General features: G+C 34.2%; 1 protein-coding gene across 1 annotated transcript; it reads left to right on the top strand.

Annotated features, from left to right (window-relative positions):
• Nucleotides 1-1,197: 1,197 nt before the first annotated feature.
• On the top strand, nucleotides 1,198-13,077 carry LOC140767303 (protein STRUBBELIG-RECEPTOR FAMILY 5-like). The gene is made up of 16 exons (XM_073107160.1): nucleotides 1,198-1,489; nucleotides 1,970-2,102; nucleotides 2,430-2,501; nucleotides 2,584-2,649; nucleotides 2,875-2,946; nucleotides 3,037-3,108; nucleotides 5,042-5,113; nucleotides 5,201-5,266; nucleotides 6,150-6,215; nucleotides 6,311-6,585; nucleotides 7,921-8,189; nucleotides 9,571-9,842; nucleotides 10,723-10,843; nucleotides 10,938-11,074; nucleotides 11,939-12,095; nucleotides 12,398-13,077. Exons 1-16 carry the CDS (start codon nucleotides 1,387-1,389, stop codon nucleotides 12,536-12,538), a joined length of 2,094 nt encoding a protein of 697 aa, XP_072963261.1. The 5' UTR covers nucleotides 1,198-1,386; the 3' UTR covers nucleotides 12,539-13,077.
• Nucleotides 13,078-17,763: the final 4,686 nt, after the last annotated feature.

Here is a 17,763-nt window from a genome sequence, read left to right as displayed (position 1 = left end):
TTCTCGAGGTAAAATAAAATGATGGGTATCTAATTAAACAAGGTTTTTTTTTTTCCTCTATCAAAATTTATGGGTCTCTTATTTAGATTATACAAATGGTTCCCTCTCCTCATCATACCACTATTTTATTCTAATAGTTGTAAATATTCCTAGCATTCAAATTGAGATCTGTTTGACATTTCTATTGGACTGATGCTGTTCATAACTTCATATTGAAATGGACATATAAGACTAGTAAATCCTTCAAGATATTTGAGTTCTCTAGCATATTTTTTTGTACTAACTAAATTCATCAGGGTCTAAAATTAGGTAGGATTGGTTGTCTTGTTGATGAGAGGGACCATCTGTATAATTTATGATTTTTTTTTCAAATTTAGCTCACCCATATAAAGGGCTCCAAATTGTTAAAAGAAAATATAATTTGTGTTATAATATTAAAATTGTACTCTAATAAGACATATTGCAAATCACATAATATCATTCTAATTAGGACATCATTAAATATTTTACTTGTCTAAAAAATTATTATTATGTAACAATATTATAACTATGCATATGGCTTAGTTAATGCTCGTTAATTTTTATAATTATTCTGATCATCAACAATGTTATAAACAACGTCACCGAGCTCTTTTAATCTTTTTTTTTTGGTGGTAGAATTGATCTAATATTTTAGTCACAAAATCTTTGGTGTGGACCATTTATTTTGTTGTCTAAATTTTCAACTATTACTTCCAAAATTAGCTTTAGAAGAAAAATTCCATGAAAATGGCCCCTCTTCAAAGTCTACTATTCCTCACAATGACAAGTTTGACTAGTGGTGATTAATATACATACTTTTCATGACATGTATAATGTTTAATGGAAATCACAAATTAGTATACTTTGCAAACAAATTTTGATTCATATTTGGTATTATAGGAGTTAATTATGTGTATTGAAAGGAAAATAAATTTAAGAAGTGTGAAAATAAATAAATAAATAAATAAATAAATAATTGTGTGAAGATGAAAAATATATTAAGTATAATTATTTTTTTTTTCTTTTATCATTATTACTTACTTATGAAGCCCAAAGAGCAGGCAACCAATGACTGCCAAGTGTCCCGTTGAAGCAAATTCCTGCATCTCGAAATCGTCGCGGGAATAAAGAATCCGAGAAGAGCTCTTCAAACAAGAGGCTACCCGCCACTATCGCTCCAGCGTTCTCCCTCCTCCTCCTCCTCCTCCTCCTCCTCCTCGATTTATCTCCTAAAACCTAATTTTGGAAGCCAATGCCTTCGTCCTTGCGAGAAGAAACCAACCGATCCTCTCCATTCTCGCCGCGTCTCCTTCCCAATTTACTATGGCGGGAGTCCCCGAACACTAGGGTTCCGATCTCGGAGATATGGCTCGCGATCTCTTCCTCCATCACCACCATCTCTTTGTCCTTCTTCCTGTACTTCTCGTCGTCCTGGATCGTTCTCTTGCGAAGACGGACCAGCCCGATGGTGAGTTGTCTTGGATCCGTAGCTCTCGTTCTTGAACCGAAGATGCCTTTTTTTTTAATGATCGAAGAATATTCCTTTGATATTGTATGAATATTCTTGAGAAGCGGGCACATGTGATTGCTGTGCGAGGGGCATGATTCAATATTTGTTGAATTCATGACATTTCTCTCAATGGTATAAATATGGATAGGGGTAGATACCGCTCTTCTTTTGTTATGGAATGATTATCAGCACATAATTCAGCACGCATTCCCATTGCAAAGTCATTATATGCATCCCAAAGATCATCCAGGAGGATATGTGATTATTGTCAGAGTATAGATCAAGTTGATCATTTGCCTCAGCAATAGACAGAATGAACTAGTATCTTTCTTTAACAACTTTTATGCATATGGATTCATGTTTCATTGTCTGTGATTTTCTGCTAACTGTTAATATTTTTGAGATCCTTAAAGTTGCTCCTTTTGTTTGCTTTTGCAGTTTCTGCCCTTAATGTTATGTACGGCAGCTTAAATTCCCCCTCTCAGTTGACTGGTTGGAGTTCAAGTGGTGGTGATCCCTGTGGAAAAGGCTGGAAAGGAATCACGTGCTCAGGCTCATCTGTGACAGAAATGTATCATCTTTATGTTATTTTGATTTTTCATTGTGCATGTCTTGGTTGGTCCTCAAAAAAATTCAACAGTATCGGAAATGGATTTTACTTTTTTTGGGAGGAAAGGGAATCTTCAATATAAGTTTTTCCTTTAAATGAGTTCAGTTCTACTTTGCTGTCTGCATATTTCATAATGGCATCTTCCATTGGCATAGGATATTTGCCTTCTTTTTTAGTTCTCATTTAATGCCATTTCATGAGGAGTTCATTAAATTTTCTTTACATCTCTTGTTACAATCTTGATACAGGAGTCACTTACTTCCATAATTTCTTGTGTTAAATGATCAGCTCACTATCAGGTCTTGGATTGACCGGCACACTGGGTTACCAACTTTCTAGCTTGACATCAGTGACTAACTTGTGAGGATTAGCTTTACTGTCGTGAAGCTTTACCATTATTAGTTTTGCAACTTAGTGCAAGTTTTTCTTTCTCTTAGTACAGTGACGTGAGCAAGAACAATCTCCAAGGTGATATACCTTACCAACTTCCACCAAATGCTGTTCATATGTAAGTCACTCCTCTGTGATGTGCGTAGCTAGCAAATCTACCCTCAGGTTCTTTTCTCCCCTTGTACATGAAAATACATATTAGACATATGGTGTTCCTGGCTACCAGTATTTCTTCAGAGCAGATTTCCTTACCATGAGTTCATCGTTATACTAGTTGGAACTAATCTGAAACCATCTTTGCCTACATGCTTAACTGAAAAATGATGTGGATCCTTCAATGCAGGAATCTTGCTGGGAATGCTTTTACTGGTGGTGTTCCTTATTCTATTTCTCAAATGGCTGATCTTGAAGATCTGTAAGTATTATGTTCTTGTGCTGGAGCACCTTTTTTTGGTCGTCCTCTGATGGTTTTTGAACTTAAAAAAATATTTCTTGTGGAATACAGAAATCTTGGTAGTAACCAGCTAAATGGACAGTTGACTGATATGTTTGGAAAGCTTTCAAAGCTCTCTTTGCTGTAAGTTTACAATCAATCAATTAAGTTTTTATAGCAAGCCTTTTTTATTGCTCTTTAAAGGGGATGTTTTATTTACTTTTAGTGACAGCACTTATTTTAACCTTGGTGAGGATACTTTACACTGATTTATTTCAAATTTCTGAAACTAAAAAAATATTTAGAGATCTCCCTCATTAGATCAGAACAAAATGAAAAATCTAAGTTGTCGCTCTTCTAATTTTAGGTACTCATTATCAGTTCATTCATGAAGAGTATGAATTATATTTCATTTTTTTGCTGAAATTTTGTTTAACTTTCTGTAAACAAGAAGTAACAGGTTCAATCAACTGGAGAGAAAGAAAGCCTGTTGTGTGATATTCAAAATCTAAGTTATATAAATTCATTTGTTGGTGCATCTTTTAGGATTTAAGCGTTGCTTTTGGTCCTTCTAATGAGAGTAAATCAGCTAGTGTCCAAACAACTATTGCTCTCCATCAACTGTGGAGAAGAATAACTACCTTTCATTTGAGTGGATGAAGATGCATATTGCTGTAGTAGAGACCCTGTTAGAACCTGCTTTGTGTTCTCAGTTTGTGTAGATGGAGAGGTGGAGGTATTTCAGTCACCATCAGCTTGAGGTGAATAGGTCTATGTAGCATGTAGGGTTCGTATTCCCATCAGAAGAAAATGAGGGTCTGGGTTTCCTCTATATAAGGTGAAGCAGCCCTAACTATTATATCATGACCTAGTGATCAATTGATCACTACACACTCTAGTCTTTACATGTGCACACGCACACAAGCGCATAAATACATTAGACAGACTCCTATATGTACCTACATACGAGGCCAAAGATCGACACAATTCTTTAGGTTGATCTCAACTTGTTTAATAAATCTGTTAGCTTTAGTCCTGGAGCTCAGCTGATAGCTTGATACCCCTATTCAATAGCCAGCACATTTTCATAATCTTACTGAAGTGGGAGCGTACAAAGCTAGTGTCTTCTTGAATTACATTGAGCATAACTGTGCCATGGTCATTCATTGCTTAATGATCTGTAGGGGATTTCAATTTTCAATATCACACATTGGCAAAGTTGGTATTATAAGTTTCATTTTCATACTCAACAGTTCAGTGGCACAGTAGCTTGTGTTGTGGACCTGTGGTGTTAAAATATATAACTGGGCCTAACCCACTTTCTCTCAAAAAAGTGTTGGATTGATGATGCTTGTTGGTTGTATTAACAAATTGGCTGACTGGATATGGTAGGTTGTATAGCATACAATGGGTACAGCAAATAATGATGATGCACTTGGTGATACTTAAGGTAGAGTGTTCATTGAAAAGCTGAGGGAGCAACCTGTTCTGCAACTTCTGTTTTGTTAAATTGGCTGATGAGGAGTTTGAATTATATATAGCATTCTCGATGAATCTACAAATCAAAGATGATGATAATCCTTACTCCTTAACTGCATCTAATGTATTAGACATAGGATTGCCTGATAACATTTCGAGAAAATTTGAGAAATTTTTTCTTTCTGCAGTAGGCTGAAGGAATGATATTGAAGTTGTAGGTGTACAACATAACAAAGATATTATCATATTACCAAAAGAAAGGCATAATAGTCCTCAGTTTTATACTTTCATGGAGTACAGTCACAATATGCAGTTGATTGGTAGCAAAGGAGATGTAGCCTACTATCTATTAAGATGTTCCTCTTGTTGTTTTCTAGTTGTTTTAGCTTTCTACTGATTTATTCACCAACTTCTCTAGCATCTCTAAACATTAGGTGCTTACTCGCATAGCATGGCCTGTTCCCTACCTACATATTCTACATATTGTGGCCTTGTGGGCATACAATTTGCTTATTTAGACTGTCAACTGTAATTATGGTCCATGCCAATTTTTTTCTTGTATGTTTATTATATCTTACTGTGAGCTTTTTGACATCAGGGATCTGTCTCTCAACCGCTTCTCGGGTAATCTGCCTCAAAGTTTTAAATCCCTCTCAAGTCTCAAAACTCTGTAAGGAACTGACTTCATCCCATCTATACTTTTTCTCAATTTCTTTGAACCTACTACTGATTCTTATTATGTTTATCTGGTGCACAGGAATTTACAGAACAATCAATTCAGTGGTACAATAGATGTTCTTGCTAATCTTCCTCTTGAAGATCTGTAAGTGTGCCTCAGAATCAGATCTTTTCCTCCATTCACTGCTTAGTATTAAGGACCTCCAGTTTCTGAACTTTCGACTACATGTTAATATGCATGTTTTGCACTTAGTAAGATATACACGATGCGTGTTAATATACAGCTGACTAATAGAATACCAAAGCACAAAGTCTTGGTTCCTATATGTTTTCAGTTTAACTACCTATCTATATACATGAACATAGTATATGGATGTACAAACTTAAACAAAGCTCTAACTGAAGTTTCATTAACAATGTCACTATTCCACTTATGTGTTGAAATTACTTCAACTGCAATTTCTGTATATTTGGTCTCCCTATTAGTTTAGCATTGAATGTGTTGCTGAAGTTGGAGCTTTGACACTACTGACGAGAGCTAAGGAAAATGATGGAAAGGGCAAACATCTTAAAGGAAACAGGAAATTTTAAGAGAAAAGAATTAATTCTTCAGAACTCATTAACATGCACCCCCCATCTCATATCATCACTTTCTTACATAACTAAGGACATAAGATATCCCGAATTGTCCTGTTTAGTAGCAGATCAAAGGCTTTCAAAAGTTCTAGAACTTCTCTGAGTTATTGTGCTTGCATTGGCTGGTAAAGTTGCCATCATTATCTTTATTTTATGGGATGGGGATGGTTAGTATCATCTTTAAGTTTGGTATATTCTATAGATCCAGGGAATCATAATTTTTGGAATAGTTTTTTTTTTTTTAATCATTCAGCAGTAACCCTTGAATTCACTGTTAAAAAACTTGGGAAAATTTTACTATATGGTTACATTTCCTTTTGACAGAGTTATGCATGTTTCCTGGGTATCTTTCTGAGGGAACTCTAACAAGGATTGTTTTGTTATGTTTCAAGGAATGTGCAAAACAACCAGTTCACTGGATCAGTTCCACATAAATTGAAAGATATAGAAAACCTGGAGTAAGTACTTCACTTGTACTTTTTGTTATTCTTTTTTGAAGAGTTTAGTAGACCTTATGTTTGAATTTCTTCTAATCTTGAATTACTCTGGGAAGGACGGGAGGAAATTCTTGGTCATCTGGGTCTTCAAATTCGGATGAGGACTCAAATGGCAATTCCTCTGGTGGAAGGGAAAGACACTCAGCTGTGAATGGAGTAGCCATTGCTGGGATTGTAATAGCTGTGTTGGTTGCGGCTTTGATTATACTGACTCTTGTTAAGCGAATATCTCGATCATCATCTCATTACATAGATGGAAGATCCCATTATATTGATGAACAGCTTAGTCAGAATCGATCATTTACGCCTCTTGTTTCTGATGACTTTAGAGGTAGTTCTTTTCATATGCTATGCATATTACTACAATTATCTAGAATCTTCTGTTGAACTGCTTTCATATACGTTTTCTCTCATATTGTTGGCATATAAAAATTTGCAGAAGTTATTTTCAGGTACCCTTGTTAAAATCATTTGTTGAGATAATCATGGAATTGTTTATGACCTTGTTCTGCTAAATGAATCAATTTGGTGCACTTATACGTTCAAAAAAAATTTCATCTTCCCTTTCTGTTTATTGCCTGATGATACTCTACGATACTTGTTATTTTCCTGCTTATATTATTGTTAGCCCCATTAGATGCCTCGACTTCATTTTCCTAGTTCATAATTAAAACTCAAATGTTTTTGTTAAACTAAAGTTGTTTTGATTTGGTTAGTCGTGGTAATAAGATCTACTCTTGGATTGAATAGTGTGCCATTGATGCTTTAAATTTGTACACTCATTTGCGAAGCATGAGGAAAAAAGCTTGGCATAAGAACTTCTCGCTTGTATTTCAGACCTTTTGTTTGGCTGTATATATGTTTGGACACAATCATATGTTACTTCCCAGAGTTGACATTTTCATTGCATGGAGTCTGAGAGATGTCTGACAGACAGCTTCTGAGGAAAAGATAGTATTGCGACTTGCAAGTTATCATTTGATACCAAGGAGTTTGAATTTCTTTTTTTCAATGGATAACAGTAGAAGGAATATTACAAGTTATTCATAATGTTGAGTTCTTGTAGTCTAAAAGCTTAAACTTTTAGCGAAATTGGTAACTTGACATGGTGTCAGAGCCTATTTCTGAGCGTTGATGGTTTCAAACCTCGTCTAGCCACTTTATTCCCTATTTTATATCACTATTTTGGTGCGCTGTATATTGGCTGCACATTTTATTATGGTTGCACATCTTATTATTATTTTTCATCTCTTCATGTGCAATATAGAAATCGCATGTGAGGGGGCTTATTAAAGATATGGTAGGCATTGTTAGTCTATTATTTAATAGTTTAAATTCTTGGGTCAACTAGTTATCGAACAATATCACTTGGCATCTTTATAATTGTGATATTTTTCTTTCATTTGATGTCTTTACGAAAGAATCTGTGCTTGAGACAAGACTGTCTGGTCTTTGCCAGCAACTTCCTGACTTAAGCATCCAGGAATTATTGTTTTTGTACATTGCTATGCTGCTGTGTTGTGATTGTTTTTAATTTATTACTTAAACATCCTTTCTACATTAAAAAAAAACAAAATTTATCATATATTTGAGAATACCTCTATTATAGTATTTTGATGTATCTTTTGACAGTTCTTTCTTTTAATAACTTCCTGATTTTATACAGAGCATAAGGAATCTTCTTCAATCGACATAAAGGATTTGCAAAAATCTCCTTCTGTAGGCCTTAAGCCCCCACCTTCCATTTTACGCAAATCATCTAATGATAATGAGTTTGCAAGTAAATTCAATTCAAAACGAAGCACAGAGCCCATTAGTGTAACAAGTTATCCATTAGTAGATCTGCAAGAAGCTACAGGAAGTTTCAATTCAAGCCGGCTGCTTGGACAGGGTAACATTGGTCGTGTCTTCAAAGCAAAATATACTGATGGAAAGGTATGACTTTTGATACTTATATAGTTATGCCAATGAATGTCAGATTATTCTCTTGTCTCACATCTCTCTTTCCCTGTAGCATTTGTATGTCTTTTCCCTCTTTTTCTGTACTCTTTTAATTGCCTATGTTTCCTTAGATTGTAGTGTGTACCAATCGCATTATCTAACACTAGCAATAAAATAAGGACAGTTGCTCTTTTATTGATCAAGGATTTCAATGCATTTCCATACGCTGGTAAAATGTAAGCTACTATAATGAAATTCTGTTCGTAATTCTTGTCTATTGTCTCATTTTACTTCTCAGTTTCATCCATGTTGGTGAGTTTTATTTTATTTTCTGCAGGAAATGTGGTTTTTTGAATTGTTTGGTATGGCTGGGATATTGTTTGAAACAGTATAGGTTTTGTATTGTTTAGTATTGCTACTCTTAACTTGCTCAAAATGAACCATTCCTTAACCTATGTAACAAACATCCATCTAAATATGCCAATAGCATTGACTATGTTTGCTCCACTACAATTGCTATGAAATTTGGCATCTTGAATGAAGTCCAAGGCCTTGTTTAAATATAATATGCACTTGCTAACTTTGTCTACAGTTGAATTCAGTCATAAACAACAGTTAAATGAGTTTAGGATAAGTGAAAATTCTTAATTGCCCTGCTAAATAACTTATTTATTAACCACTTTGAGTAAGCCATTTTCTCCACAATTAACCTAATCAAGCTGTCGTAATAATCTCGAAGTTTCCTTCTCTCCTGCATGAGCCTAATCTGCTATTAATTCTGCAGATTACTGGGAGAAAAATCCTGCAAGTTTCTTTCCCCCCTGATTCATCTTTGCTATCAAAATGTCAGGATAATGACAACTGTAATCAGACAAAGATAATGTTCTATATATTTTGATCATCTAGTAAACCATTGGAATTACTTTTTTGTTGTTTATTATGTGGTTTTGATTGGATAAGTACATTGAGTTGTCATCTATCGTCTGAATGCTGTATTTCTTCTTTTACTGTGTGATTGCTCATCTCTCTCTCTCTCTCTGATACACACACATGCACACAGTGTTTGTCTCTTTTCTATTCTTCTCTCTCATACATGGACACACAAACAACTTTCATGCTTTTGACATGCTGCTTAATTCCCATGCTTTCTTAGAACTTTAATTGTTGGTTCTGTTGGCTGACTGGCTGTTAATTATGATATAAACCATATGGTCATAACAATGGCTACAGATAATGAAAACTGTGAGGTGATTAAGAATTTAGCCTGTGCTAACCTGAGCAGAAGATTGCAGCTCAGAATTGGTGAATATGTTTTTGTTCATAAATGCTTGTTTGCATGTAGTTGTAATAATGATCATTTATGACACTTTCTCAGGTTTTGGCTGTGAAGAAGATAGATACAATAAGTTTTTCCGGAGGCACTTCTTATGAATTTATGGAAGTTGTTACTGGTATTACCAAGTTACATCACCCAAACATTTCTGAGCTTGTGGGTTATTGCTCAGAACCTGGCTATCATTTGTTGGTCTATGATTTCCAGAGCAATGGGTCTCTTCATGGTTTCCTACATCTGTCAGATGATTACAGCAAGCCATTGACCTGGGATACTCGAGTTAGGATTGCTCTTGGTACTGCCCGTGCTGTAGAGTAAGTTAATAACTGTGCATGCTCTAACTTTGGAAAAGTATATACTTTCTTTAGTGATAGTGCTTTAGCATTAAATTCTTTATTCAAGATACCAATTAGGTTCAGTATCTAGTCAGGATTACCAGTTACCACTGTTAGTATAGCATAAGATGCGGACATTATTGTCTTCTTGATGACACACCTAAGAGGTAGGTTTGGTGGGTTCGTGTTGGGTTGATTACTAATACTAGGTTTAACACATCAACCTGAACACTGCCTGTCTAATAAACGGTTTGGCCTTTTTAGCACGATAATGGTATGATTTTTACACGGATTACATGACTAATGGCTTAACCTGCAGGCCACAGAACTTGTTTATTGCCTGTGAAACCATGTTAAAATTAACTATATTGACCCAGATGCAACCTGAACATGATACAAACATGACCCAAACATGGCAAGAACCAAACTTGACACTAACACAATACACAATGTCAGATGGTAGTAACACTAACAATATCCATTTAATATTTGTGTTACCGATTTATGCTAAACCCTGACCAATTTAGAGGCCTTGGTTTTGTATTTGGGAAATGTATCAGATTGAGAAATTGCCATCCTCCACGGCTGATGGAACTGCTGCCATATTCTATGATAATAATTTTTGGAATCTTGCCTTCAATTCTTTCACTAATAATTAGATCCCATCACAACTTGGTTCCATATGGATAGTTATCTTAGATGCAATGTTAGAAAAAATTCATTGTGAGATATTAATTCTAACTTCAAAGTTCTGTTCCATGTGGGCATTGTTTTCTTACACGCAATGTCAGAAAGAATTCATTGTGAGCTATTAATTCAAAGTTCTGATCTTTTAATATGAGCTTTATGTCCTCTTCAGGTACCTTCATGAGGTTTGCTCCCCTTCCATCACTCACAAAAATATTAAATCTGCAAACATCCTGCTTGATGCTGAACTCAATCCTCACCTATCTGACTGTGGTCTAGCCATGTTTTATGAGGTGTCAGAGCTAAATTTTTTACAATATGGTGAATTATATATATGATTCTCAAACCATAATATTGAATTTGCATACATTGGTACATTTGTATCAGGATACCAGTGAGAACTTGGGGCCAGGTTACAATGCTCCTGAGTGTGCCAAGTCATCTGCTTATACAATCAAGAGCGATGTCTACAGCTTTGGGGTGGTTATGCTAGAGTTATTGACAGGTCGTAAGCCATTTGATAGGTAAGAAATGTCACTGGCATACTTTTCACATTACTAAGAAGTTCCGTATGCATGTCATTGTAGCATTGCAGCATGTTGATTACAACTACAAAGATATAATAAAATTTCACCAAATATCGTCAACCTACGTATGAACAATGAAATCTTTTTAGTTGATCTACATTGATATTTTCATCCGAAATGCTTAGCTAACATGTTACACATACAAACATAATAAACCTGCTGCCAACATGATGGTAAAAAGGCTATACAACATGAGTTCCTCTGTTATGCTGGAATTGGTTCAGTGAAACCTCCTGGCTAGAGCATATAATTATGGTTTTCTCTACTTAATTTGGTCGTACATATGCGAAGTAAGTCATGGAAATGTTATATTCACTTGTCTAGTGCTTTGCTGCCTTTTTAATATAAAGTTAATTGTAGGATCTCCAGTATTTTTTAAAAAAAATAAAAACTTGCTGATCATAATATTTAAGCCGGCTGAGTAATACTCTTTCAGTTCCTTACGAGGTTTTCCCTATGCATGATTCATTTATTTGGCATTGTTCAACTTGTGAAATGGCTAATATATCTTCTACTTATGTTGACGTTAAGCAGAGAGAGAGGAAGTATATTGGATATATATAGCTGTAGCAATGGTTTTCTTGGCTTTTCTGGGTTACATAGTATATTCTGAATTTGGTTGTAAATGTATTTATTCCCACTTGATGTGACTACACAAGAGTACCTTTTGTCTTTTACCACCATTATATTCCTGAGACATCATATTAAGACAGAAATGCATATGAATAATCATGGTAAAAGCAGTGATATAGGGACTATATTATTAGCAAGGTCTGACAGTGTGCCAGTCTTACATTTCAGTTCTAGGCCAAGAGTGGAACAATCCTTAGTTCGGTGGGCAACTCCACAACTCCATGATATTGATGCCCTGTGCCAGATGGTAGATCCTGCACTCCGTGGCCTCTATCCGCCTAAGTCATTATCTCGATTTGCTGATGTCATCGCCCTCTGCGTTCAGGTAAAAAATGTCAAATTATCAATTACCCATGTTACTATGCTTTAAAGAGGTCAAGGGCATGTCACAGCATTTTTCTTCTTTCTGTTTATGATTTTCCTTTGGTCGGATTAAATCATTTCAAATTTTGAGAATCTCTGGAGATAACTGGTGCTATCCTTTGCCAGAAGCATACTATTTTGGAGAATTTGTTTCCACAAAAATTTATTTGGATTGGTGCTAATGCCAGTATTAACCATGAGTCGTTTAGAATTTTTTTCATTTATCTGTCTAACTGTCTAAAATTTTCTTTTCTTTTAATCCAGTCGGAGCCTGAGTTCCGGCCTGCTATGTCTGAAGTGGTGCAAGCGCTGGTTCGTTGTGTACAACGCACAAGTATCAACAAGAGATTGGGTGGAGATATGAGCACTTCACGCCGTAGTGATGACTCTGATTCATATTATTGAAAGAAATGCTTTACTTGCTACTTCCATATGCCATGAGGTCAACCCTAGCTCCATCTGTCTTGGACTCTTCATTGGCCTAATTGGTCGTTTTACCAAGCTAAAGGTTCGCTATGATTTATCCAGAAGAAATTGATTATCAAATAGCATACTCACATTTCCTTCCAATGATTCGGAGTACAAAATAACCATATGGTAACAATTATACACTCAGTCGATTATGATTTGTTCGTGTAACTACTCTTTATGTCTATTCTTCATCTTTGTGCTTTTTTTTTTCCACTTGAACTAAATTATACTTGAGAGTCTCAAAGTCTGATCAATCTTCTTCTAGACAGCTCAGTAACCTTCATGCATGGGAATCAACTCCTAAATATTAACTTCTTCTAAGCACCTACGGCATGGTGTTATCATCCTTGTTCAAATCGAGGTGTTAAATTTTGAAGAGGTGGGTTTCTGAGAATGCCACCTTATGATTATAATCCCATTATCCATATAGTGACAGTTATTTGATTTTTTTTTTAATCTTTTGATAAAAGGCTGTAGCTATTAATTTATTGCCATTTTGTTGTATACGTACTTGTTGAATTCTAATTTGAATCCTTATCATTTGCTACAGATTGAAAAGAAAAGAAAAAAAAAGATTTCAATCTCATGCAGTTAGCATATCATTATCGATGGTAATAGCACAAGATTCATCAGTTAAACTTTCTTCAGGGAAATTCTTGAAAATAATGAACTAGTTATATAAGTGAATATTCCTCATCAGATGAACGAGATGGGCATGGAGCCCCTGCATTGTCCTCAAGTGCATGTTCACAGGATAAAGGAAAGAAGAAGAGTATGCAAAGAAGGTAGGAGTCAAAGAGGTGCATTAATCTCACAATAAATTGCCGATAATGATAGGTTAACCTACAAATTATGAAGCTTTAACTGTATACTGAGGTGGACTGCTTGTCAAATTTTCTTGGACAGCATCAGCATACTAACATGCAAGGCTTCATGTAAATGTAGCCATTAAAGATAGGATCAAAAGTAAGAATTAAACACCCATAATTTTATATGTAGAAAAAATACTAGCAGAGACGAATAAAATGGGGTTAATTAGTCATTAAGGTGAGACGGGTTTGGAATCTGCTACCCTGAGATTCAAACATCTAATCCTGGCCCAACACTTAAACCCAAAGAGTAGATAATATATATTTCTTTTGAGTTTTCTGTAAATAGGTTCAAACCCAAACTATTTAAAAAAAAAAAAACAAAAATTTCTTTTGAGTTTTGATCCGTAGGATGAGACCGTATCTTAGATCTTTGCGAGGATTGCAGCATAAAAGAAATAGAATATTTATGTGTTTATATATGCATATATAGCTGCAGTAAATTGTTGTCTTTTTTGATAGGATAGAAATAATAGGCTATTAAAGTATGCCCATATGTCAACAAAAAATCCAGTAAATATCAGTTTATCAAATAAATACTTATAATATATGTTATGAGTTGCTAGAATACAATCATTTCTACAGTAGTAACCTAGTTGTAGGAAATTATTCAGGAGGCTCCTGCTTACATGGGATCAGACCAAACTCTCTAGTTTTCAAACTTAAAACCACTAACACACTAATAATCCCCTCTAAATTTAAGGTAAGTTTTGAAAGAAATCAGTCAATTATTATGAGTTATTTATATAAAAAATTCATCTGTTTTTTAATTTTATGAATTAGAATCGTTTTCGATTTCCTTTGCAGATAAAACATTTGTCCTTCTTTTCTTCTAAGTTTGGTCTTTTGACACATAGAACTTTTATATTTAAAGTTTCTTCATATTCAAAATCTATCTATAGCGCAATCGTAGTTTATAAAATTCTGATTATAATTCACAGTTTTTTTTAATTAGATACTAAATTTTATTTGTAAGAGAGTTTATATTTATTTAAATTATCTCTAATTAATATTTTACCGTATTAATTAAAGATTGATTAGATAAACTTATATAGAAAAACAATTAAGAGAGAGCAAAAGAAATTAGCAGTAGTAGAAGAACAAGAAGAAAAAACAACAAAAGAAGAAGAAGAAGAGGGTATGAACATATGAGTCATCTTATTCTTATATTGTCCCATTAATATTTAGTGAGCACTAAACACAGAAAAACAAACTTAGAATAAAAGGAGAGAAAAAGTCTTATGTACAAAGGAAATCGAAAATGACCACGAACAAAAACAAAAATACAACTGAGTTTTTGATACAAATAACCCTATTATTATTCACTTTTTCTCATTCTTCATGTTGAAAAATCTTGACCCTTACTAGACAAGAAATACTGTTAATGTGACACTTTGCCAACAGAAAGACAATAATAGAGCATTCACAAACAAAACAAATTTAATGTGGAAAAACCCTTGTCAACCAAGGATGAAAAAAACACATACCTCTTTCATGAGGTAAAACCAAACACTATAAATATTGCGGTTTCAAAAACACTTACAAATTAATTGCAATTACCGCAATCGTCACAATAGTGTTTTGCTTGACTCCCCTCAATACACCACCTCTTGTGTTTAGTTCACAACCTAGTTGACCCTGAAGGTTGTAACTTAGCCTCGATAACCCTTGAGGCAATCTCAAACGTCTTCTTCAATCTTTGATTAAGTTAGTATGGAATGACTCCAATGCCTTTAAAATTTGAAGCATCTCTAAGAGCTCACCACTCTTCCCTTTGGTGTAACTTCAGCTGGCCTAGAGTAGTGCCTTAATATTTTTTAAGTTCTCTTTTTATATGCCTAGAAAGATAGCCTCCAGAAAGCCCTAATCAGAACCAATAAGAGCCAACTAAACAAAACCATTCGAATGATATTTAGACCATTCAAACAGTTTGAGTTCCAGCTAATGGTGTTCCACATGTTCCGTTCAAGTGGTCTTCCAACGTTAGAAGTCTTCAACTAGTACATTCGAACGTCTTTCCCACATTGGATACAATGAGCTCTCTAAAATTTTTCGCTCGAACGCCTTTCCCACGTCGGATACAGTGAGCTCTCCGGAAAATCCCATTCGAACGTTCTTCCAACGTTTAATATAGCGAGCTCTCAAGAAAATCTTGTTCGAACGCTTTTCCAACATTTGTTAGGAACTTATCTCTTACCGCGTACTTCGTTCGAACGGAACAACGTTTTGGAAATTTGTTTGAACGCCTTCCGCACTTATGAAAGTAATACTATGTAGGAGAAGCCGTTCGAACGGAAAAGCTTCTTTTCCTCAACGATGTGTTTTTGGTCTTTACAATTCAATCTAACAAGTCGCAACTCATATAATTTTTGTTTCGTCACAGATTTGCCGATTACAAGAGCTAACACATGTTAGTAAACATGGAGTTCCTTTTCAGCTCCCTACATAATACTGTTAAAAATTCGCTGGTAAGATGGTACTCAGTTAGTTAAAATAACTCAAATTGTACGAGAGTTCCCGAGTTTAAGGGGTTCAAATCTTAGCCACTAAATGCAGCCTCGTGATGCTAAGAAGTATGATTCAAATTTCAAATTGGGATAATAAGACAAGCAAAGGAGACTCTGAGCAAACGCGTTTAGTTTGGTACGAGTTAGACCGTGGGGAAGAAAACGCCATGAGAGTACTCCACAGCATGCATAGGCTTCGGTTCCATGAAAGAAATCAACCAAAACGCGTAAATATTTAATAGATAGATAGATTCTGGGACAAATCTTCTTTGTCAACGGTCAAAACTCAATCATAGATTCGTTTGAAATACTTCTCTGTTCCTGAAACAGAGTACATAGAGAAAGACTTTCGAGACGAATCAAGATATCTACTATTTATTGATGTGATATTAAAATTTCTTTCCTTCAAAGGTTGTGTAAATGCCACCAACCTGGCCAAGTTTAATTAAGGGTTTTTTTTTCCATGTATACCCTTAAAAGATTTCATATCTCTCTAAATTTCATATTTGAATTTATATCTTGTAAAATTTATTGATTAAGAAATAGGATATTTTACAAATCATATTTTATATTTTATTTATTTTGTGATTCACATTCTGTCTTTGAGGATTTGGTAACACGACTCCTCGTTCTCGTTTAACACGTTAACGTTATTTTGACTAACTGGTATCGACCAAATTACTAAAATACCTTCATCACTATTTTTCCTTCTCTGTGCCCTCATATGAAGAAGTGATGTGTAATTTAAGTATTTATAAACTATTTCGTATATTATAACGGAATAATCTTTTGCAGGTACGTTTAAATTAACGGAGAGTGTTAAATAAGAATTATAAGAAAAAAAGTAGGAGTCGGATTATAAAAATCTCAAAACAAGTGTGAATCATAAAATAAATAGATAAAATGTAGGATGTGATTTATAATATTCTCTGAGAAACATATGAAAACTAGATTAATGACTTTTTTTTTTAAATCTAAATAATTTAAATTTTAAAAGCTAGTTAATTTTTATTGTCTTTATTTCCCCTATTTTACTCAAGGGTTTCAATAAGAATATAACCAAATAAGAGTTATTTTTGAGAAAAATTAACCCAAGTAACAAATAAATTATTTGATCTCAAATCACTAGAATCAATTAAAAATAGGAATCCCAAATTAATTAAATCCCACCGATTTGGGGATTTCAAACAAGGTGTTAGTGTTACATTAAGCAAATAGGGGCTCTACTTATAAATAATGAAAAAAAAAGTAGGGTGTTATATGTAATTTTCTCTTCCAAAGTCTATTAACAAACAACATAACCATTTAGATGAGTTTAATTACTTTATCATGATTTAATAAACTATCAGGTGACTTGACAATTAGTCAATGCTATAATATTATAATATTATAATCTGAGACGTGATTTAATATCTACTCAAATTCCTTCTGGTGTTAGGCTAATTAGCACCAAAATTAAGGAAGTCTTTTTTTTTTTAAGTCAATTACTAGCTCTAATGTCAATCTTCTAGAAGTTCTATTTCCTACTTTATTAATTAATCTAACTCTGTCGGTATTTATAAAAGAAAATTAAATTGATTTTTTTATTTTTAAGAGTATTTACATAATTGCCATCCAAAACTTTTAAAATATCATAATTATCACCTGTACAAACACCATTATGCTCTTTTTAAAAAGTAGCGTAAAGATAGTTAGATCTAATTAATCATGATTAAAACACAACCTAGATAAAAAGACTATTTTGCCCTTACGTAAATGATTTAAAAACTATCAACTGTTATAA

The sequence above is a fragment of the Typha angustifolia genome, chromosome 9 (genome assembly GCF_048772165.1).
Source record: "Typha angustifolia cultivar Huaian chromosome 9, ASM4877216v1, whole genome shotgun sequence".
In the NCBI taxonomy this organism is placed as follows: Eukaryota; Viridiplantae; Streptophyta; class Magnoliopsida; order Poales; family Typhaceae; genus Typha; species Typha angustifolia.
Note: the sequence above shows the minus strand (reverse complement) of the source record. Positions and strands in the feature narration are given on the sequence as shown.

What these genes read in the sequence shown, in the direction of transcription:
- LOC140767303 (XM_073107160.1), top strand. Translation starts at nt 1,387, where the DNA reads ATGGCTCGCGATCTCTTCCTCCATCACCACCATCTCTTTGTCCTTCTT. An exon ending in CTCTCAAGTCTCAAAACTCT is followed by an intron (nt 5,114 to 5,200) that starts GTAAGGAACTGA and finishes TCTGGTGCACAG; the next exon opens with GAATTTACAGAACAATCAAT. An exon ending in CAAAATATACTGATGGAAAG is followed by an intron (nt 8,190 to 9,570) that starts GTATGACTTTTG and finishes ACACTTTCTCAG; the next exon opens with GTTTTGGCTGTGAAGAAGAT.